Raw genomic sequence first — 23,573 nt, 5'->3', positions numbered from 1 at the left:
AACTCCGCCCACTTTCTGGACCATCACTGTGTCTCTCCATCTTTCATCCCTCTGGTGCTGCAGTTGTGAGCGTTAAAAAGTCTGGTATTAAGTCTTTTTCTGATGCCTGTGAGCTCTGGTTCTTCTTCTTCTGCTGCTTCAACACGTCAACAAAGCAACATGTTGTGTCATCTAGACGAAAATATAACATCATAGCTTGATGGGCTTCGGACCCAGAATTTACTCTTCTATGAAAAACCCACATCCACAGACATGATACTCTGTGACTCCATATTTCTTGGCTGTTTGACAGCTGTTTTAATTTAATATCCCTGCTGCACTGATATCTATTATCTTTAAAGCTGCATCTAAACCCCGCCCCAGATTTTTTATAACTCCACCCACTTTCTGGACCATCACTGTGTCTCTCCATCTTTCATCCCTCTGGTGCTGCAGTTGTGAGTGTTAAAAAGTCTGGTATTAAGTCTTTTTCTGATGCCTTTAATCGCTGGTTCTTCTTCTGCTGCTTCAACACGTCAACAAAGCAACATGTTGTGTCATCTAGACGAAAATATAACATCATAGCTTGATGGGCTTCGGACCCAGAATTTACTCTTCCATGAAAAACCCACATCCACAGACATGATACTCTTTGACTTCATATTTATTGGCTGTTTGACAGCTGTTTTAATTTAATATCCCTGCTGCACTGATATCTATTATCTTTAAAGCTGCATCTAAACCCCGCCCCAGATTTTTTATAACTCCGCCCACTTTCTGGACCATCAGTGTGTCTCTCCATCTTTCATCCCTCTGGTACTTGTAGTTGTGAGCGACAGCTGGCCTTGCATGCAAACTTATCCGTGTTATGAACAAGTATTAGCAATTGATTTATGAGCCCTGAATATAAGAACAGTCAACTTTATCCAGATAAAGTTTGGGAAAACAGGATAAATAAACTCTCAGCTGATGAACAGAGTTGTCGTGCTCTTGCTTTAAATATTTATGCATTTGAATCATAACCACCAAGTTATTGGGATGATAGCTGCAGATCTCTCCTGCCTTTGTACTCAATGAGCTCCAACACACAAGCAGCTGTTTAGCTTAGCTTAGCATTAAATATGAAAGAGGTAAAACAGAAACAGCAAAAACAAAATCCACCTTCTTGCACCTTTAATTTGAGACTTAAATATTCAAAGATTTAAGACGAACAGTCTCTCTCCCTGCATGTTATAATTTTTAAAATTGTGAAGTCTGTTTCTGAATCCTTATTTTTACATTCATAAGTTTATATTTGTAAGTTTTTCAGTTTCACTTTACTCTGACTGAGTGTTTGGCTCATTGTTTTAAAAATCTGAGATAATAGAAACAAGTCTTATTTCATCCGAGTCTTATTTCTGATGTTGAATAAAGATGAGTCTTTAAAATGTATCTTGTTTGATTCAAAGTTAACCAGAAAAAACAGTCCTTTATCTCTGCCGGTGCTGCAGTACATTTGAAATTGGTTTGAAAAATCACTGTTAGATATTTTTCTCTCAGCCTTCGCCAAAACCAATAATCTCTGACATTTCTAAGAAATAAAATATCCATTTTCTGCTCTCTGTCTCTTATTACTGCAGCACAAAAGCAATTCGACCTACAGCCCAAACATCATGGCTGAAAAGTCTCAGACAAAAGGGCCACCTGTAGAAAAATCAAACCTTCAAATCTGAGCAGAGAGACGAGACGCTGCCACCCACACGCTTTGATTGACAGCTGATCCCCGGGGACGGCGGGAGCCACAACACAGCCACCAGTGTTTCAACCAAAGATAGACACAAAAAGATGTTGCAGCGGTTTTCATATAAAGCGGCTTGAAAGCATAAATGTTGGATCAATAATGCCCCTGCAGAGAGGATTTTCTTGATAAGTGTTTGACCTGGATGCCTGAAATAGATTTTACATCAAGCCTCATTTTTTAAAACTCTCCACTAACCTGAAATGTCATGTTGATGTCTGGAAACAACAACAACGCAAAAAATCAAAAGCTTCAGGGAATTAGTCTGAGCAGGAGATAAAAGCTGCTGGAAATTTGGCTTGAAACAGTAAAAATGCATTAGTGATATCAAAGATGAGAGCCTCATTAAGAATCCACAAGAAGCTGAAAATTATTGTTTGTCATTTTTTTGTAAAACTCAGATTCCTGCGTTGATTAATGAAGACTGTGGCTGCTAAACCGCTCAGTATATACAAAGAGAGGAGGAAGCTGAAGCCCTGTTTGACAATACTCTTATCAAATGGTCACTAAATGATGAGTTTAATATTGCATGCATGAGTAGAAGGTGGTGAGGTCAATGACAGGCCCTTATTTCCTGTCAAAGCTAAATGCTAATGGATGTCCCTGCAGCAGTAGCTAACACCTGCAGACCGTTACAGCCTCAAGTTAGCTCCAACAGCTGGAAGTCAAAGGTGAACTTCTCAGGTGATGCAAATACTGGCCTCATATAGAGGATGTGCATCCACCTCCTCTTACCGTGAGAAGTGAAGCCAAAATATCGCCTTGATGGATGCTAGCATGTTGCACTAGTGGATTAAAGGCATGCACAGAAGCAGATGTGATGCTAACATCACAACCCTTCAAACATTTAACTCATGATGCCGTTAGCTTGTTGTCTTTATCCCCGTAATCTTGGTATATTTTTCGTTGTTGCTGTTTCATATTGTTACTCATGCTAGCAAACTTTAAGAGTAAGCTAGTTATAATTCCTCACAGTGAAAGCTAGCTTGACGCCAGGCTTCTCTGTATCCACAATATGGCCATAAAAATGTTGTAGCACATTGCTAGCATACACTGTACATGGACAGTACAACAGCTCCCCTGAAGTGAAGCCAAACATCAGGCTTATAGACTACTTTAAATGCATCTCATACTCCCGCCAGTAGATGGTGCAAGTTGAGAAGCCTGGCGTCAAGTTAGCTTTCACTGTGAGCAATAATAACTAGCTTACTCTTGAAGTTTGCTAGCATGAGTTACAATATGAAAACACAACAACGAAAAATACACCAAGGAAGTCGAGAAGACGACAAGCTAACGGCATCATGAGTTAAATGTTTAACGGGTTGTTACGTTAGCATCGCATCTGCTTCTGTGCATGCCTTTAACCCACTAGATCGACATGCTAGCACCAATCAAGGCGATATTTTGGCTTCACTTCTTACAATAAGAGGAGATGGAGGCGTGTCGTCCATATAAACACACAGTCAGTGGCATCATCTGTGAGCCTAGTATTGATGTGTTGGGTGACTACAGTCTGTTGGAGCTAACTTGAGACTGTAATGATCTGCAGGAGTTAGCTAATGCTGCAGGGACATCCATTAGCATTTAGCTTTGACAACAAATAGAATGTAATTTAGGATGTTGGTAACGTTATGATGCAATTAAACTTTGTTTTTTGAGAAATATTTCAGCTGTATGGGGCTGAACTTTCATTTCAAGAAGTGAACCATTCACTTAAATTTAGTGCAGTTGCATTCAGGTTAGTAAAACTGCAACAGACGTTCCAGTTGTTAGGTTTTTACAACAAGATTAATCAGCCTGTCTCATTTATAAACTCATTCTGCTGCAATGAAAAGCTTAAATGTGCTGCAATATTGTGCATCCCTATTTAACATCTAGCTAAAGGTTAACAGTTGCAATAATATTGGGTGATACTGGAGTGAGGGGATAATTGATAAACAACAATACTTAGAAATAATATGAAGCTCCCTTTGTGTGTTTCTAGAAGCTGACTGTAAAGTGAATTTGACCTTACAGGTCACAGTTATAAGCTCCTGTGAATGTGTGTTTCCGTTCTCTCTAACACAAGCAGCCTCAGATGGAACTCTCCCATGGTGCATTCACTGACTCACATCCATCCAATAGTAGACGTTTATACGGCGCTACAACCGCTTCCTTTCTATCGATGCTGACGAACGTTCTCCCGTCCGAGACAATTATCAGCTCTAATGGATTCAGCTGAGACGGAGGCCGACCTGAGACGGAGAGCTGATTTCATTCTTTCCTAAAGCAGAGCGGCCAATTATATCGCCTTAACTAGACGTTAGCTTTCTTAGCTGGCTACCCAGGCCCAATTAGTGAGCAGCTGCAGGTGGATTTTAATGGGAGACTGTGTGTGTGTGTGTGTGTGGATACTAAGCTCATCTGTGTGTCTTTTTTTTCCTCTTTATGTTTATACTTCTGCATGCCTCAGCGGCGGAGAGAGAGCTGCTTAGTTATAAGAGAAGTTGCAGAGCTGGGTTTTTTTTTTCTCTCCCTCCTCTTCGGGGTCAGCCAGAAAGCAGCTTTGATTTCCGGAAAGTGCTCTTGTTGTCTTCTCAGCGAGGGAGGGGAGAGAGAGAGAGAGAGAGAGAGAGAGAGAGAGAGAGAGGATGACATTGGTGCTTTTCCACCAAAGTAACCGGTGGATTGTATAGATTTGTGAAGTGCTGCGAGCTGGACCGATTCCTGCGTTGACAGGATTAGAACGTCAGCCAAATGCCCGTCAGAGACGCGGCATTGTTTGAAGCCCTCCACTCATCCCTCTCTTCTATTTTTCCAACCGACAATCTGTTCTTTATTGCGCTGTCAAATCCAGAATGTGTTCACTGTCATTTTTTTTCCCCCCTCCTATCCCTGCTGTCACTCAGCGGCTCTTTGACACACATAAATTATACACATTAAGGGGCATTTTCACAGCTGCACAGTCAGCGAGGAGGGAACGGTGCGAGGGGGGGGGGGGGGGAGGATGGAGAATGTATCCCATGCCACCCAGAGGCCTGAGCGCGCAGTAATTGCAGCAGAGTGTAGTTAATGTGGGTCAGTGGCTGAGTGGAACCCCAGGGGTCAAAAGGAGTGTGGAGGGAAGGAGAAGGGAAGCAGAGTGATGGAGGGGAAAATAAGGAGTCTCTATGAGAGCTGGGTTGGAAGGGCTCAGGGTGAAACTGTGTGATACGGCCCCCCCTCTGTGTTTCTTTTTCCCCTTTTAATAAACCATAACGCCATTCTGCTCGACCACAGGGCGGAGCTTCCTTCAGTCTCCTCCACCTCCACCTCCACCTCCACCTGAGCTTATTCAACCCTTAACATCATGCTGGATGGAGCAGCAGGTTTGCAGCCATCTGATGCAGGCCGCACACTTACCAACCTTTCAAGCAGCTTCATTGTACAGATCATTTTCAAACTTTTTTATAACATCCTGTCAACGCTCTCTGCAGCCCCAGATATTGATGAAGTGTCATAATGAGATGCTAACCTGCAGTTAGGACAAACAGTTGATGTAGCCAGCTAGCTGACAATGCTAGCTAAGCTAAGGTTATGGCTGCTATTATCAAAGATGATGCAAACCACAACACACCCAAAAGCAAAGCATGCATGCCAATATGTTTTCTTTATTGCTTTATTATTTATTTTAATTGAAGAGGTGCAGAGCACTATGATGCAATACAAATGTAGTGCAATACTATATATATGCAATACACTATGATCTAATATGATACTATCCAGTGCAATACTATACAAAACAAAGCAATGTGGAATGATAAGACATTACAATATGATCTGATACGATACTATCCAGGGAAATACTATAGGATATAAAGCAATATGGGATGATAAGATATGACACAACATGGCACGAAAAGACACAACACAACAGGACAAGATACGACATGATATGACACGATATGACCAAGCGGCAACCTCCGGTCTCAAACGATGAAGCCCATGCGGAAGTGTTATAAACTGCAGTTCATCGAGAATCCACTAGAGGCTGGCTGCAGAAACACAGGAAACCACATAGACATGAATGGGAAAAAGAGGATCTTTGCAGCATTAATAAACATGTTTACAGCCTGGTTCAAAAAACAGCTTGGCCCTACGAAGCTAATCTGATTTATTTCTAACGTGACGGTTCAGAAGATCTTAAAGGTGACATATCATGCAAAATGGACTTTCTAATGGTTCTCTCCCTGAAATCTGTGTCCCTGTCTACAAACCCCCTGAAAAGTAAAAGACTCCATTCTGCCCCTGTTCTGATTTCTCCACCTTTCTGTAAATGTGTGTGAAACCAGCCGTTTCAGTTTTCAGTGTTTTTCATACGTCACAACGCCATCCGGTCTGTAACAGGAAGTCAGAGCTCGGAGCTTGTTCTGCCCATAGACTGTATAAAATACAACTCAACCCCTCCTCCGTTTTTCATTCCCTGCACACATGTGTGCTAACAAGGAGCTTAGGAGGGAGGCGTGCTAGTTGTAGGCTGTCTTAATAAACACAAAGGTCGCTTTGACTCCCCACGTCTGCAGATTTGAAGATCTAGTGGATGATTTTTATTTATCATGGATAAGTGCTAGCGCTAGTTAGCATAGCTACATAGCTACATGTTGGTAGCTGTGTACCAAGACACACGTCGACATGCTGACAAATAAAACAACAAGAAACACAAAATCTGTGACCAATGGTTCAGAAAGGTCCTGCTGCAGGCGCCTCTCCGTCAGGATCAGATTCTGGATCAGATTCAGAGAGTTGAAGTAACGCGGGTCTGTGAGCAGCCGTGTATATTCAGCCAACATGTAAACATTAGATCAACGTGCTGGAGAGCCGAGGCCACACCCACTTCCTGAGGGGGCGTGGTCAGAGAGAAAACAGACTGTTCTGAGGAGGGCTGAAGAAGAGGGTTTTTCAGGCAGACCAGAATCTGATTTCAAAGTGTTTTTATGAGCACAAACTTTAAAGACATGTTTTGGGGACCTCTTAGACCAATATATGTTGATGAAAAAAGCGTGATATGTCACCTTTTAAGATTACCAGTTTTTGCCCAAATAAGGACATGACTGATGTGACTCCCAGTCGGGAACACATAGCTCTTAGCTAAGAGGCTCAAACTCCGCCCCTTTACGTCACACTCTTTTGGTTGAGTTCCACATTTCCAATATGGCTGCCGCAGTCGATTGGCTTTAAAACAGCGCTCAGGAACAGACGGGTGACATCACGGATACTACGTCCATATTTTATACAGTCTATGGATTTGACACAACACAACAGGACATGATATAACACGATGCAATACGACACATTATTTTATGACATGATAGGACACAACACTCTACCATACGATGCAATATGACAGAATACGACACTGCAAGATACCTTATGCCACGAAACGACACGATGGGATACAATACGGCACTACACAATATGACAGGAAAGACACAATTCAACATGACAGGACACAAAACAATACAGTATGATTTAGTAGGATACAATATTTTGGATTATGATGTAATCTGATGCAGTGTAGTGTAATTCTATTTTAGCATTGAAGAGCTTCCAGCTGTTGTCATCTAAATAGTGACCCTACAAGATATCCAGTCTTTAAAAATCTGAAACCCTCTGACTGCTTGCAGCGGATCACACGTGAAAAACAACAACAGCACTTTACATTTCCTTAATCTGACTCTTTGGTTCTCTCGGTGTGAACGATGCTGAGTTCTCCTGTTACTTTAAATCTCTTCAACAAACAATAAAGCAGATTAAAAAACAATCCGATGAATGTTTAGTGCTCCGGCGGGGGAACGTCTCTCTCTGTGAGCTCGGGATCTGAGGCTAATGAAAGTCTTTTAAGTGGATTAGTTGCTGCATTAGCTCTGATGACCCGTCCACCTATTCAGCAGCGGGGAGGGGACCTTTCTATTTTAATGGATGGAAAAACACCAGAAAGAAGAAAAGACGAGTTAATCAATTAGATATGCAGGAAGGAGGACTCCTGTAGGATGCAATGGTTTTTAATTCATGGACGTGGATTACGTGCACGTGAAGTCAGGATGCACATCCGGTCTTGAGCCGTGAAGTCAGGGGTCGGCTCTAGGAGGAAGGGGGTGGATGTGTTGACAGAAGCAGGGTTGGCCTGGGTCTTCACTCCAGTCAAAGACCCCCTTCAGCAGCCATGAAGCATTTATGAACAGGCATCTCCCTCTTCTACTCTCTATTCCGCTCACAGCTGCTCTTCCTCTCCCATCCTCTTCCCTCTTCTTCTTCTTCTTCTTCTTCTGCCTTTCTTCCCACATCTCCTCCTCCGTCTGTCTGTCTCTCTCTCTCTCGGTAACAAACACTCTCAGCAGCGTCTAATAGATTTTTTTTCCCCCCTCGAGTTTGTGTGTGTTTGCATCTCTGCTGTGTGTTTTTCGAGTGTCCCTCTTCAACAGCACAAGCAGAGCGAATGTCCCCGTTCTGAGCCCTCTTCGGCCTTCAGGTAAATGTTTGTGCTGCGAGGAAGAGACGCACGCACACACACAAGTTGATGGAGCTTATTAACGTTCGTATTCTTCAAGGCCGTCTTTCTGTAAATAAAAAAGCACGCACGCCGACATCACTTAAAATAAACTCAGCGCTCTTACTCCGAAGCTGTGTGTGTGTGTGTGTTTGAGGCGTGAGTGTGCTGACTCTTAAACAGGTTCCACACTGCAGAGAACAAGCATGTGTGTGTGTGTGAATCTGTGTGTGTGTAAATGTGTGTGTGAGGTCCACGCCGCTGCTCTTTGATCCTCGTCTTGACAGCCCACCACCTGGGACGATCCGTCACACGCCGCATGGCTCCCAGGTCCGGCTACACCGCGGGAATCACAACACACAGCGGCGAACGCAGCGCTAACAGCCGAACCCCTCCCCTGCACATTACACACTGTCAGAATCGCTAATGCTAACGCTAAAGCTAAAACCCTCCCGTATACAGATATATATATATAAAAAAGAATCATCATTCATGAGCAGCTAACCCTCAAACACTGCTGCTACTGGAATTGCTAATCACACACACACGAGGGACTGCAGCTGAGCGCAGGTGCGTCTTCATCATCTGAATCATGATGAAACTGTAATGCAGGATATTGAAGCAATGCTTAAAGCTGTCCTTGTGAACATACAGTCTTCACTCTGCAGCAGGAAACATAATGAGCACGGTCAGAAGTTAACACGCCTCTCGTGGAAATCATAAAAGCAAGCTCCATATTCGCCTGGAGTCGTTAAATCTGCATGTTGATGTTTATTTAAAGGGCCAGTACGTAGCTTTTTATTGCTTACTTTGATTTTTATTGACATTCATTATCAAAGCGTGTCAGAACATCTATATTTAGATCATTTTTATACCGATCATAATTGAATAATACATTAATATGAGATTCTAGATGTATCAAAAAATATTCTTAATAATAGATTTTAGAGTGGCTTTGATTTGGCGTCAAAAAAAAAGGCTGATGTTAAAATAATGACCAAAAATCAGAAAATAATTCCACTTTTATTGCCTTACTGTACTTCATGTTATATTATTGTAAGCTTTGAGTGCTTGTCTGTGTGTTTGTGACTTCTTTCTATAGATATAGAGCATTAACTTATCGCCCTGAATATAAGACAACCCTTTTCAAGCCTTATCTTAAGAAGAAGACTTTTTGTTTTATAACGCAAACAATCTTCATAATTAGCAATATTGGTGAAAAAAACCTCATCCCCTTAAAGGCCCTGTGAGGAGTTTTGAATTGGCTGAGAAACAGACTGAAAATGATACTGATGCCTCTTTATAACCTTCAATAGCAAACAAGTCCATCAGCAGCAACACTGACACCTTCTCTGTTGTAATTTTTAATGCCTGAAACCACCCTGGGGGGGTAGGTTTCAGACCAGATGATGGACATCTTGCTTCAGAAACAGCCTTTATTTGACTGTTTTCATGGAAAATAATCACATTGCCTGATAAAGTTGACTGTTGAACACAACAGGATGAGGCTTTTGTTGAAAACACTACTTTTGCATGTATAGGACAAGAGATAAGAGGTATCACTTTGTCCACAAGGGGGGCGCCAGAATTGATACAAAACAAAAGTTCCTCACAGCAGCTTTAAATAAAATATTTTAAAAAATTATAGTTAAAGCTGCTGTTGGTAGGAATAGTGTTAAAAAACATTACTCTTTGTGTCAATACGCGGCCCGCGGGCCGCATCCGGCCGCCTATTTGTGGCCCCTGAACTGTTATTCCTTCACGGAGTCAGAGCTCGGAGCTTGTTCAGCCCATAGACTGTATAAAATACAACTCAACCCCTCCTCCGTTTTTCATTCCCTGCACACATGTGTGCTAACAAGGAGCTTAGGAGGGAGGCATGCTAGTTGTAGGCTGTCTTAATAAACACAAAGGTCGCTTTGACTCCCCACGTCTGCAGATTTGAAGATCTAGTGGAGGATTTTTATTTATCATGGAAAAGTGCTAGCGCTAGTTAGCATAGCCACATAGCTACATGTTGGTAGCTGTGTACTAAGACACACGTCGACATGCTGACAAATAAAACAACAAGAAACACTAAATCTGTGACCAATGGTTCAGAAAGGTCCTGCTGCAGGCGCCTCTCCGTCAGGATCAGATTCTGGATCAGATTCAGAGGGTTGAAGTAACGCGGGTCTGTGAGCAGCCGTGTATATTCAGCCAACATGTAAACATTAGATCAACGTGCCGGACAGCCGAGGCCACACCCACTTCCTGAGGGGGGCGTGGTCAGAGGGAAAACAGCCTGTTCTGAGGAGGACTGAAGAAGAGGGGTTTTCAGGCAGACAATCACACAAACGATCTTCCTCCCTTCCGTGCACAATGATCTCAGAGAGGGGAGGGGTTGTGTTGACATTCGAAATCTCTCACAGAGCTGATGTTTATATCACGACTACTAGTGGTGCAACGGATCATCGTTGATCCGTGATCCGTACGGATGCCTCTCCACGGTTCGGCACGGACGTGGTCCGCGGATCGGTTGAAAAAAAAAGGTTGCGCGTCAACTCACTCGTCAAGCGCAGCGGTAGTCATGGCAAGTGAAGGAGCAGAGGAACATTATAAACCTCCTGCATCTTGGAAGTCACATGTATGGGAGCATTTTGGTTTCCCTGTGAAATACAGTGAATGCTGAATGTGCTTGAGACACGTTATGAAATTCCGTCGCGCACCCACTAGACCAGAGTGTGTTTTGGTCGGGTCACTGCGTGTTTACTGGGACTTGTCTCCATGTCAGATACACAGACAGGATGTTACTGGGTCACTTAGAGTCCAATGCTGCGAGTGCAATTTTTAACTTTCACTTTCGTTTATGGAGCAGTTCACATGTTGGCGCTTTGCCAGCTGTAGGACCCTAGAATAAAACGGCGTGTTCACAGTTTGCAGCTCAAAGAAAAGTGGACGGTGAAAATCAGCAAATGAAAGAAGAATGGAGTGAAACTTTTGAAGTTCCTCTGCTCCTTCACTTGCCATGCCATGAAATGCAGTGAATGAGGCAGGACTGGGCCCACAGATAGGGTGCTTTGCACATGCAGTAAATTTTTGCACCCCTAATGACTACCAACAGCAGCTTTAACATAATGTATATATAATATTTAAAATCAGGTCGACACATTCAAGTGACAAAAAAGACCATTACACTTTTTTCTGATGTAAATTTAAGGAAGTAACCTCGTCTTATATTCAGGTCAGTGTGATGAGAGGTCAAACTTCTAAACATCATCCAGATACAAGTAGAAGTTGCATCTTGTCTCATTGTGTCGAGGTTTCTCACTGTACCTACTTGATGCACTTTTTAACCCTCCTGTTATGTTGCGGGTCAAATTGACCCATTCTAAAGAAAAAAAAATCCCAAAAAAAAAACTGTTAAAAGTAATTTTCGCTATGAAACTTCTTCTGCGTGGCTTAATTAGTGTGAACAACATATAGAATGAAAATGGTTCAGTTCACACATTTGCAACCTCCTCCCCCCCTGCATGTTTATATCACAAACTGTTCGTGGGTCAATTTGACCCGGCAGTCAAAGTGGAGGTGAAAAGTGATCAGAAGTGTCAAATACTAAATGTTTCTTTGCAACTGTGTGACATACATCACCTCTATCACTTTCCAATGTACATAAAAAAAAAGTTTTAACATGAAATTTCATAAAAAACAAATGAGTTATCCTCATTGAACTATGATCTGTGAGCATTAAAGAACACCAATGCACCAAATATTGATTTAAATAGTTAGTAATGGAGTTAATAATGAGATTTAATTAATGTTTATTGGGATTGTTTGGGGTTCTGACACTTATGAATCAAGCTGACCCAGGAACATTAGTGTTGTTCCTAAGAAATGAACATAACAGGAGGTTAACTTGTGCTGCAAAAACTCAAACCAAACAACTGTTTTCATCTCATTCATAGTAAAAAAACGTCTCATTAGACTTCATAAAAACCACATTCACCTGACAAGTCCAGATAAATGTCTTATTTGAAGATATTAGCAGCCCTGTTTGAAATATCAGCTCATGGAATAAGAAAGATGAACCTGCCAAGTTTCATTGTAAATAAGAATAATGTTGTGATTCAACAAACTTGGCAGGTACACCGGCAGTCTTTTTTTACTCACTGCAAACAGTTCAGGTGTTATTTTTGGCTGATGATGTTTAAAATGAGACATTATTATGGAGTTGTCAGGTTAATGTGGATTATATTAAGACGAATACGACATCGTTATTTGAAAGAAGAACAGCAAGTCCACCCATCATCAGTCTTAAAGGTGACATATCATGCAAAATTGACTTTTTAATGGTTCTTTACCTGAAATATGTGTCCCTGTCTACAAACCCCCCGAGAATGAAAAGAATCCATTCTGCCCCTGTTCTGATTTCTCCACCTTTCTGTAAATGTGTGCTGAAACCAGCCGTTTCAGACTTCCGTGTTTTTGTTACGTAACAACAATATCCGGTCTGTCACGGAGTCAGAGCTCGGAGCTTGTTCAGCCCATAGACTGTATAAAATACAACTCAACCCCTCCTCCGTTTTTCATTCCCTGCACACATGTGTGCTAACAAGGAGCTAAGGAGGGAGGCATGCTAGTTGTAGGCTGTCTTAATAAACACAAAGGTCGGTTTTACTCCCCACGTCTGCAGATTTGAAGATCTAGTGGATGATTTTTATTTGTAATGGATAAGTGCTAGCGCTAGTTAGCATAGCCACATAGCTATATGTTCATAGCTGTAGCTGTAGCTGTGTACCAAGACACACGTCGACATACTGACAAATAAAACAACAAGAAACACTAAATCTGTGACCAATCCTTCATAAAAGGTCCTGCTGCCTTTCTGGCAGAGGTCGGTTTTACTCCCCACGTCTGCAGATTTGAAGATCTAGTGGATGATTTTTATTCATCATGGATAAGTGCTAGCGCTAGTTAGCATAGCCACATAGCTACATGTTCGTAGCTGTGTACCAAGACACACGTCTACATACTGATAAATAAAACAACAAGAAACACTAAATCTGTGACCAATGGTTCAGAAAGGTCCTGCTGCAGGCGACTCTCCGTCAGGATCAGATTCAGAGGGTTGAAGTAACGCGATCTCTGAGCAGCCGTGTATATTCAGCCAACATGTAAACATTAGATCAACGTGCTGGAGAGCCGAGGCACATCCACTTCCTGAGGGGGCGTGGTCAGAGGGAAAACAGAGTGTTCTGAGGAGGACTGAAGAAGAGGATTTTTCAGGCATGCCAAAATCTGATTTGTGTTTTTATGAGCATAAACTTTAAAGACATGTTTTGGGGACCTCTTAGACCAATATATGTTGATGAAAAAAGCGTGATATGTCCCCTTTAAAAGTATGCAGTAGAAATGATGCCTTTAAAAAATACCAGAGTAATTAATTTAAATGTAATCCCACATGCATGTATTTAATTGAATATATCTCTGATTCTCACTGAAGTTTCTCCTGGGTGACTCCACTCTATGTTAGAATAATGTAGGGCAGACATGAAGAAGTGTCAGAGATTGACAGAACATGTAAGCCATCACTCAACCACAGAGTTTTGTGTCTAAAAGCCGTATCACTTTGGTGACCTACATGGAATAAATTGGATAAATTTCCTCCCTGTCTGTCAGTCGTGACTAATTTCTCTTCTTATCTCTGCGCCTTTAACCAGTAAAGGCTGGTGTGAAACTCTTGGTGGTAAATTAATACTGATAGCAGAAGTGTGTGGGGGGCTCTGGGTTTCGTGAAGTGACACCCCGAGCTGCCTTTCACGCTAAAAGAAAACACTAAGCCGAGAGATATCCCTGCTAATACACAGGAAGTGCAGCATCCGCATCACAACACCAATCACGTCCCTGACGCTAGGCTAAGGGCCAACTCTTCAACAGCCGTGGCACCCAGAGGACACCGCAGGAATTCAGATCCATTACGCTCGCAGCCCCATCAAAGGGACTCTGGGATTCGGGTGCTAAATCTGCTCCAGATGCTCACTGTTGGATTTCACTAAGATGCACTGCGGGGCAAGTGTCATCAGGGCCGGCGTGTGTGTGTGTGTGTGTGCGATGCGGGGTGAGAGAGAAAACCGCAACCCAGTCTGAGCCTGGCTCACACTGGGTCGATGCGTGTCGCACAAACACAAAGGAGAGGACAGAGCGGCAGATGTAAACAATGGCAGGCTCGGCTCATCTGTGGACAAATAGATACGCGAGGACATGAACAGATGAGCAAAGCTGGAGGCAGAAGGTCCAAACATGTGAACCTGCAGAAACTGACAACCAGATGAGGAGTGAGAAACCGGCAGGCTCAGAAAAACAGAGCCTGAGGAAATCCAGCAGAGCTCATTACGATGAGTTCTCTGCAGAATCCTATCCTAACCTATGACGATAAATGTTCGTCAACGACTCATTTCTTCATGAGGAAAACGAGACTATGACGATCTAAAGTGCATCACTGATAATAAAAACTCTGACAAACATGTGTTTAGATTTCCTTAACGAGACCATGAAGAGATGAAAACATTAGTGTTGGACCGTCGGACATTCAGAATCCATGTTTCCCCCTGTGGGGGTGCTAAGTGTTAGCTAAGTGTTAGCTTGGTCTCTACCTGCAGCAGGTAGAACCAGAAAGGAGACACAAAGGAAACATGGAAAGAACAAATAGAGAGAGAAAGAAAGAGAGACAGAAAGACAAAGGAAAAAGGGAAAAAAAGAAGAAAAAAGAAAGAAGGAAAGAAAGAAAGAAAGAAAGAAAGAGAAAAGGAAGTAAGAAAAAATGACAGGAAGAAAGGAAGAAAGAAGGAAAGAAGGAAAGAAAGAAAGAAAGAAAGAAAGAAAGAAAGAAAGAGAGAAGGAAGTAAGAAAAAATGAAAGAAAGAAAGAAAGATAGAAGAACGAATGAAAGAAAGAAAGAAAGAAAGAAAGAAAGAAAGAGAGACAGAAAGACAAAGGAAAAAGGGAAAGAGAGAAGAAAAAAGAAAGAAGGAAAGAAAGGAAGAAAGAAGGGAAGAAAAAAGAAAGAAGGGAAGAAAGAAAGAAAGAAAGAAAGAGAAAAGGAAGTAAGAAAAAATGAAAGAAAGAAAGAAAAAATGAAAGAAAGAAATACAGAAAGAAGGAAAGAAAGAAAGAAAGAAAGAAAGAAATGAAAAAGGGAAGAAAGGAAGAAGGAAAGAAAGAAAGAAATGAAAAAGGGAAGAAAGGAAGAAGAAAAGAAAGAGAGAGAAATAGAAAGACAAAGGAAAAAGGGAAAGAAAGAAGGAAAGAAAGAAAGAAATAAGAAAAAAAAGAAGGAAAGAAAGGAAGAAAGAAGGGAAGAAAGAAAGAAAGAGAGAAAGAAGAAAGAAAAAATGAAAGAAGGAAAAAAAGAAAGAAATTAGAAAGAAAGAGGGAAAGAAAGAAAGAAAGAGAGAAGAAATAAGAAAGAAGGAAAGAAAGAAAGAAAGAAAGAAAGAAAGAAAGAGAAAAGGAAGTAAGAAAAAATGAAAGAATGAAAGAAAGAAGAAAGAATGAAAGAACGAAAGAAAGAAAGAAAGGAAAAAGAGAAAAAAAAGAAGAAAGAAAGAAAGAAAGAAAGAAAGAAAGAAAGAAAGAAAGAAAGAAAGAGAAAAGGAAGTAAGAAAAAATGAAAGAAAGAAAGAAAGAAAGAACGAAAGGAGGAAAGAAAGAAAGAAAGAAAGAAGAAACAAAAGAAAGAAAGAACGAAAGAAGAAACGAAAGAAAGAAAGAACGAAAGAAAGAAAGAAGGAAAGAAGAAACGAAAGAAAGAAAGAAAGAAGAAACGAAAGAAAAAATGAAAGAATGAAAGAAGGAAAGAAAGAAAGAAGGAAAGAAAGAAAGAAAGAAAGAAAGAAAGAAAGAAAGAAAGAAAGAAAGAAAGAAAGAAAGGAAAGAAAGAAAGAAAGAAAGAAAGAAAGAAAGAAAGAAAGAAAGAAAGAAAGAAAGAAAGAAAGAAAGAAAGAAAGAAAGACAGACATGTTGACTCCATGTTTCCCCCTGTGCTGTGCGTCTTTAAAGATGGCGTGATGACTTCCTGTGACAGGCTGAGTGTTAGCTTGGTCTCTACCTGCAGCAGGTGTGCTTTATGAACCAGCTCTCCTCACTAGGGGGAGCTTTAAATGTCTTGGCTTCACTTTGAGGGGGCTGTAACGTCATGCATCTTTTTATCTAGTCTGTTGGTTTCATGCATGTTGTAGATGAAGAAGAGACAACCTTGTTTGCAGGTTAGCTGAACTGGAAGTCTTTAAGTAGATGATCTGGATCCTTTGACTTCTGAATTCTGCAGAGTTTTAATGGACATATCAGTAATTCATGGCATCTGATGAACCTCTCACTGAGGATTAAAGAGTCTGCCTGCTTTGCTCCTCAGTCACAGTCCCTGTTTACTGAAGTCGAGGGATCCTGGTCAGATTGCCTCTATTTTCCGTCCTCCTCCAGCTTCTGCAGACTCTGTTTTTCCAGCTCTGTGTTGTTGGCCTCTGCAGAGCAACAATCTGAGGGAGCAAACAAACAGCCTCACCGTCTGAGATTGATGCTGTGCTTAAGGTCATGCCATCATTTAAAACACAATGTTCTTGATGGTGCATCAGGGCTTCCTGTTTGCTCTTCCAGCTGACCTACTCACGAGCACATCCTCCATATTTTACAACTTTGTTCATCCGTGCCGTGTCTGAAATGTCCCCGCGGCTGTTAAATAAAAATGTCAGAAGTGTCATGAGGACAGGAATACAGGAAAGAGTACAAACTGTGACTTTTAAATTAAATAAAACCGCAGCTGCTGTTTCCACGAGCAGAAAACAGCAGAGTCACACGTCTGTGTCTGGCCTGGTTTTTCCTCCTGCTGGTTTGAGCCTGACTCTGCAGGTTTTGCGTGCTGACTGAAAATGGCCCACGACTGCAGCGATTCAGCTCCTCTCTGCAGGGATTACACACAGATTAATGAAGAGGCAAAATCCCTCTCTCTCTCTGCCTCTTTGCCTTTCTGCTTTCTTGGCGGTGCTGGTGTGTGCACAGAAACGTCACAGCACATACAGAGAGATTTAGTGAGTAAGCAAATTAGCCGGCTTTAATTTAGTCATTTGCTGGTTTGCAGAGGAGGTTAAAGGGAGGTTAGAGCGGGATCACATTTTGACAGCCGCCTTGTTATCAGTGGGAAGAGTTCTTTCACTTCTTCAGATCATCATTCAGTCTTACTCTCTGCTTACATCAGCAGATTTATTTTAGGAACACATTATTTTACTGTAATCACCGAGGAGAACAGGGGAGGAGGGGAGGTGTCGTTTGTCTTCTGAGTGGGAGGTTTGGGGTACGATCTCAGATACTGCTACATGCCTATATAAAGGGTAAATCCACCTTTTTTTAATGCTATATTTGTTTAATGCTCCACAGCTAGCATCCCTGAAACAGTCTGACCCTGATCTCTATGGGCAGGAGCGCTAAATCAAAGTATGCTAGTTGAGATGACTGTTTTTGACACTTAAAGACTTGGAGAGATACTGACAAGATTGAAGAAGGGACTCCACAAGAGGTTGATGTTTCTTTGTTGAGGAGAAAGGTGTTGTTTTTTTTTTTACAAGTGTTTAATTCCCTCTTCAAAGCGACCAGGGAGTTACTTATCCACCTCTGCCATGAATCATCTGTTTCTTTTTAAAATGTTTAAGTTCAGTTTTTTTTCTTTTTGCTTCTTTTTTGTTTTTGTTTTATTTTATTATCATTTTTTTCCTCTTTATGTTTTATTTATATTTTAGTTTGTTTTATTTTTTTTAACTATTTTTGTTTCTTCTTCTTCTAATTTCTTTTTTGTGTTTATGTTTTTATGTCTATTTATTTTGTTTTCTTTTTACATTTTTTTGTGTTTTTTTTTATTTTTTTTTTTATTTTATATTTTATTTATTTTTCTTTAATTTTTTTCTTTAGTTTATTTATTTATTGAATTTAGTGTTTTTGTTTCTTTTTGTTTTATTTATTTATTTAATTTAGTGTTTTTGTTTATTTTTGTTTTATTTATTTATTTAATTTAGTGTTTTTGTTTCTTTTTGTTTTATTTATTTATTTAATTTAGTGTTTTTGTTTTTTTTTGTTTTATTGATTTATTTAATTTAGTGTTTTTGTTTATTTTTACCAATTTATTTATTTTACATTTGTTTTGTTTGATGTTACAATGTCACCTTTATTTTGTGTTGAATTAATTTAATAATAATACATTTTATTTATATAACACTTACACACAAAAATCAAACTAAAGCAGAAAAAAAGAAGATAATCATGGCTGAGGTAGAACAACAACTCCTGAGTCTTGTTGTGTGTGTCTGTGGAGCCTTTAAAAAGCTATAGACAGGTTTAAGGTGTAAATACCTGAGTCTTCTTTGTGTCCTCCCTCCTGGTATGTTTTCTAAGTTTGACTCACGTGGACTCGTTTACTCCTAAGCTTCTCCATGACAAACCATGATGGAGAATATCTAATGGGGACCAATCATCTGAGCTCTTTCAGCACCAAATCAAGAACTCTAAGTGAATTAAGTAATCCTCCTTCACGTCACTAAAGAGTCAGGATCAGGGTCGTTTTAAGATATATATCAAACTGTGTCTCTTTGATGTTAATCTGGACCTCCAGGTGTCTTCTGGTGTAAATCCTTAAATCAATGGACGCCATCGTCCTTAGATTAGTCTGGGACTTAATGACCCTTGTAGACATGATGATCCAGAGAGCGCCTGAGCGATGGAGCGATAAATAAAAGATTGAATCCTGTCTTTACTGAATGAGTGAGTTTGTAACTGTTCAAAGATTACTCAAGGATTAATGAAGAGGCAGCTCTCCCCTCCTCTTCCTCCTCTTCATCCTCTGCCTGCCATGTCTGTCGCTGCGCGCCCGCTCTTCCTCCAGGCTCAAGTCATCAGCGTTGAAACAAACCCAAGCGTTCTCTTCCTCTCCGCTCGGATGTGTCGTCCTTAACATTCACTCAGCGTCTGCCAGTGTCGACAGGTGATGCCAGGCAGATGAATAGAGAGAACGCTCTTTGTTGCTCCTTATGCTCATCCATGCTCTCTGTCTCTCTCTCTCTCTCTCTCTCCCCAGGCTGCTGTTTTGTCACGTTTTACACAAGGAAAGCTGCCCTTGAAGCCCAGAATGCACTGCATAACATAAAGACCTTAACAGGGGTGAGTGTGTCCTCGTTTCTCCTCTGCCTCCGACTCTTCTCCTCTAATCACACACTTACAGCAGAGCCCTGAGGCGGCCCCGCCCAAACCTGTGTGTGTGTGTGTGTTTATGAATACACAGCTTGAACATCAATGTGTTGCAATGATGCCACTGTGCATTTGTAAGTGTGTGTGTGTGCCCGGAGGACTGAGAGTGTGTGCAGGTGAGGAACTGACTCGGTGTTACTTCTTGAAAGAATAATGGTCTTCAGAGGTGTCCTCTCGTGTTTACATAAACGCTGAAGACGCCACTTCAAGTGAACGGCTGGATTCCATTTAGCTGTGAGAGCTTTTAGGGTCCTGTCATTGTGCCTGCACAGCATTCAGGACCACATGAACCAAACCAAGTCATCCTTGAAGGTCTCATATAATGAGAAAGACTTCTTTTCTTACACACACACTTCAGTCATCCTGCAGCCGAGCAACCCTGAGAATATGGGAGCTTATAAAGCCTCTCTGTTGTTGGCTCCTGTGGTGATGTCACGACAGGAGTGCAAAGCCACGGCCACTTCTCAAGGACTCCTCTTCCTCATACACGATTGTGGTTTATTGAAGTGTTGCAGAGTCTAAATGTCAAAGGTTAGAATCAGACACATCGACTGCTCTGATGTTGGTTGCAAAGACAGAACAAAGAAAGCAGTGGTTGCTTCTTATTTGTAAGATCAACACACTGGAAAAATAAAATACAATAATTATTATTATGATAATAAAATAATATATAATAAAATAGACTACAATAGAATAAAATTAAATACAATTCAATAAAATAAAATTAAATAAAGTTGAATAAAATAAAATAATAAAAAATAAAATAAAGATGAAATAAAATCTAATAAAATAAAATAAATATCAAATAAAAAAAATAAGATAAAATAATTATTATGATAATAAAATAAAATATAATAAAATAGACTAGAATAGAATAAAATTAAATACAATTCAATAAAATAAAATTAAATAAAGTTGAATAAAATAAAATAATAAAAAATAAAATAAAGATGAAATAAAATCAAATAAAATAAATAGCAAATAAAAAAAATAAGATAAAATAATTATTATGATAATAAAATAAAACAAAATAATTATTATGATAATAAAGTAGACAAGAATAAAATAAAAAAATTAAATTAAATAAAGATCAGATAAAGTTAAATAAAGATGAAATAAAATAGAATCAAATGAAATAATTATTATGATAATAAAATGAAATAAACTAGAATAAAATTAAACAAAATTAAATACAATTAGATAAAATTAAATAAAGATCAAATAAAATAAAATAAAGATCAAATAAAATAGAATCAAATGAAATAATTATTATGATGATAAAATAAAATAGTCTAGAATAAAATTAAATAAAATAAAATAAAAGGAAATAATAATAAAGTATATACAGAAGCGCTGAGTAGTTAGAGTTAGATATGTTCAAAGGTGCTGGGAATGAAGGATACATATACAAGTGGCAGGGATATTGCCCAAAATCTCTTCAGCTGTCACATCTAATAAAGGGAAAAATGACCAAAAATATAACTTTAAAAAATTGTAATAATTTGGCGTAGCTACAAATCAAAGCCTGACCTCCTCTCTCTGCATCCTCTAAAAAAATGTCTGAACAAAGAGAGGTAGTGTCAAAAAAAGATGTGCATTCAGTCACTTGCGTCCTACACAAATGCACGCTTTGGTGATGGTGCTCATGGGAAATGCAGTCTTCCTCCTCCTTGAGAAAACACTTGATTCAAACCAAAGGTTTCACCAGAATCAGCACGTCATGCCTCACGGTGCCTTTCAGGAGGTGGTGGAGCAGCAAACTCCAGAGTTCTGCATGTGAAAAGCTCTTCGTGCAGCGGGTTGATGGGAAGTGAATTAGTGCTTTTCCAGCCTCGTGCTCAGGATTTCACATGACTCTAAAAATAGAAGAGATGCACGGTTGCAGGCGTCGTGAATGAATCTTTAAACAACATGCACAAATTTAAAAATTGCATGTTTCATCTTTCAGGTGCGTTTGAGTTGTGGTTGCACACACTGCAGTCGATAAAAACCCCTGCATCCTGTATCAGGATGCAATCCAGTGAGACGCTCCTACAGGTCCATAAATATTAAGGCGTGTGTTGTTTCCTTTTATTCAGCCTATTCCATTCTCCTCTATTGTTCCCTCGCACGGCCCAGGAGAGCAATAGAGGAAGTGGGCCGATGCTCGCTCGCACTCTCGCTCTCTCAGCCCTGGGTGGATATTTAGAGGCCCCCAGATCCCTTCTGCTCAGGCGATTGGCTGCGTCCCCACCTGTCTCTTCTTGGCTGCACCGGCTAACTGGAATCTCATCAATTGAGCGCCTTTACTCGCTCGCTTCTGTCAGTTGGATCAGCGGATAGCCCCCCTGGGTAAGACAGGGCGGATACTGCGAATCCCACAAGAGCTCAGCGGGATTTGTGCTCAGGTTCCTGATTCGGAGTCAGGCCTGTTGTTTCTGCACGGAGTCACCGTGTTAATTGCTCATGGAATAAGTATGTTAAACTCGCTCTGTCTTCCCAGCGCTCTGAGATTCAGTCACTTATCCCTTGTTGGAGGTGTGAAACAGCCCTGGGGAGGACACAAAACTGCAGCACTCCCAGGATTACAGGAACATGAAATCGCCTTCTTCTCCAGCACAACACGCTCGCCTCCCGGTGCTCAGTCTGGTCATCCTCATCCTCCTCGCTAGCTTCTTTCTCCCCCCGGCATATCTTTGTGGTTTTATGTGTTTGGAGCTTTTTGAAGATAGCACATTTAGTTTGTGGTTGTTGGCGAAGGGCAGAAGTTTGGTTTCAGGGACATTTTCAAGAACTTCAAACGATATATGCAGCATCCTGTTGAGTTCATCTGCAGTTTGGATCATTTAAAAGATGGAGGCAGACTTAAGAAGCTGCCATGAAACACGTGTAATCACGCTTAGCATGCACAGAAAGCTTCTGAAACTTTACCCCTGAACTACATGCGTTTGGACCGGTGGATCCAGGGTCTAAATTTAGTTCAGGGGTAGATAATCTCCCCCCCTAAAAAGCCCCTGCTAGGGGGGTAGTACTTTTCAAAGGTCCCAGGGCTGAACGTGTCTGATTGGTAGATTAACCTCAGTGTTTTTATTCCTCCCTCCGTCCACAATAACATCACACACATCTGTGATTCTCTTGATTTCTCTTTCTTTCATTAGTTTTTATTTGTTCTATCTTGTTTGTATGTGTGTGTACTTCTCAAAAGAAGAAGCTGTGATTCTCTTGATTTAGCAGCTTGTAACAGTAGTCTTCTCTCAGCCCACCGTGAATGCGTCTCTCCTCCCGGTGTTCCGCTTTTAAAAGTGACCCTGTAAACTGGAGACCTTCAGAGCTGAACGTGTCAGTGTTTGTGGAGTTTACACAGCTGTTGAAACACAGAGGGAGTTCCTGGGAATGCAAACTAGTTTAGTTTTTATTAAGATTTCAAAATATCCTCATCAGATATTAAATGATGGTCTAAAGACGTTTATGAGGGATGCATCCGGCTGAGAGTCTCCAGTTAACAGGGTCGCCGTTTAAACCAAAACACCGGCCGATCTCTGCGATCACGGCTTTTTGAGTTCAAAAGGATTTTAAAGCCGTGTTGAAACATCTTTGCTACTCGCGCTTATCTCCTCTCACGTGTTGATTCAGTGAATCCATCTGTGATGAAATATAGCACCATCTAAAACAGACCAGCTGAGTCTCTTCATGCTAACAGGCTAACTGTTGTGTTGATTCATTCTTTGCTTTTTACATGTTTTTAACCGCAGGCGCAAAATTTTCACTTCTTTTCATGTTTTTCTGCTTTTGGAGCACAATTTCAAATTTGAGGAAGATTTATTTTTTTGACAGGCTCCTTTTTTATCAAATTTTTTTTTGTCAAATTTTTTTTTGTCAAATTTTTTTTTGTCAAAATTTTTTTTGTCAAAATTTTTTCTGTCAACAAAAAATTCAAAAAAAAAATTTCCCCCAAAAAAAATTCAAATTTTTTTTTTCCAAAAAAAAATTCAAAATGATTAAAAAAAAAAACAATTTTTTTTTTTTTTTTTTGTCAATTTTTTTTTGTCATTTAAAAAAAAAATAATT

General features: G+C 40.4%; 1 protein-coding gene across 1 annotated transcript in view; it reads left to right on the top strand.

Moving 5' to 3' along the window:
- The window catches only part of celf2 (cugbp, Elav-like family member 2), a 171,461-nt gene that overhangs the window by 99,254 nt on the left and 48,634 nt on the right, over window positions 1-23,573 (top strand). Inside the window, exon 3 of the mRNA XM_034674158.1 lies at window positions 19,357-19,439. Coding sequence (XP_034530049.1) covers window positions 19,357-19,439 — 83 coding nt within the window. The remainder of the gene's footprint in view (window positions 1-19,356; window positions 19,440-23,573) is intronic.

The sequence above is a fragment of the Notolabrus celidotus genome, chromosome 21, assembly GCF_009762535.1.
Source record: "Notolabrus celidotus isolate fNotCel1 chromosome 21, fNotCel1.pri, whole genome shotgun sequence".
Taxonomy (NCBI): Eukaryota; Metazoa; Chordata; class Actinopteri; order Labriformes; family Labridae; genus Notolabrus; species Notolabrus celidotus.
Note: the sequence above shows the minus strand (reverse complement) of the source record. Positions and strands in the feature narration are given on the sequence as shown.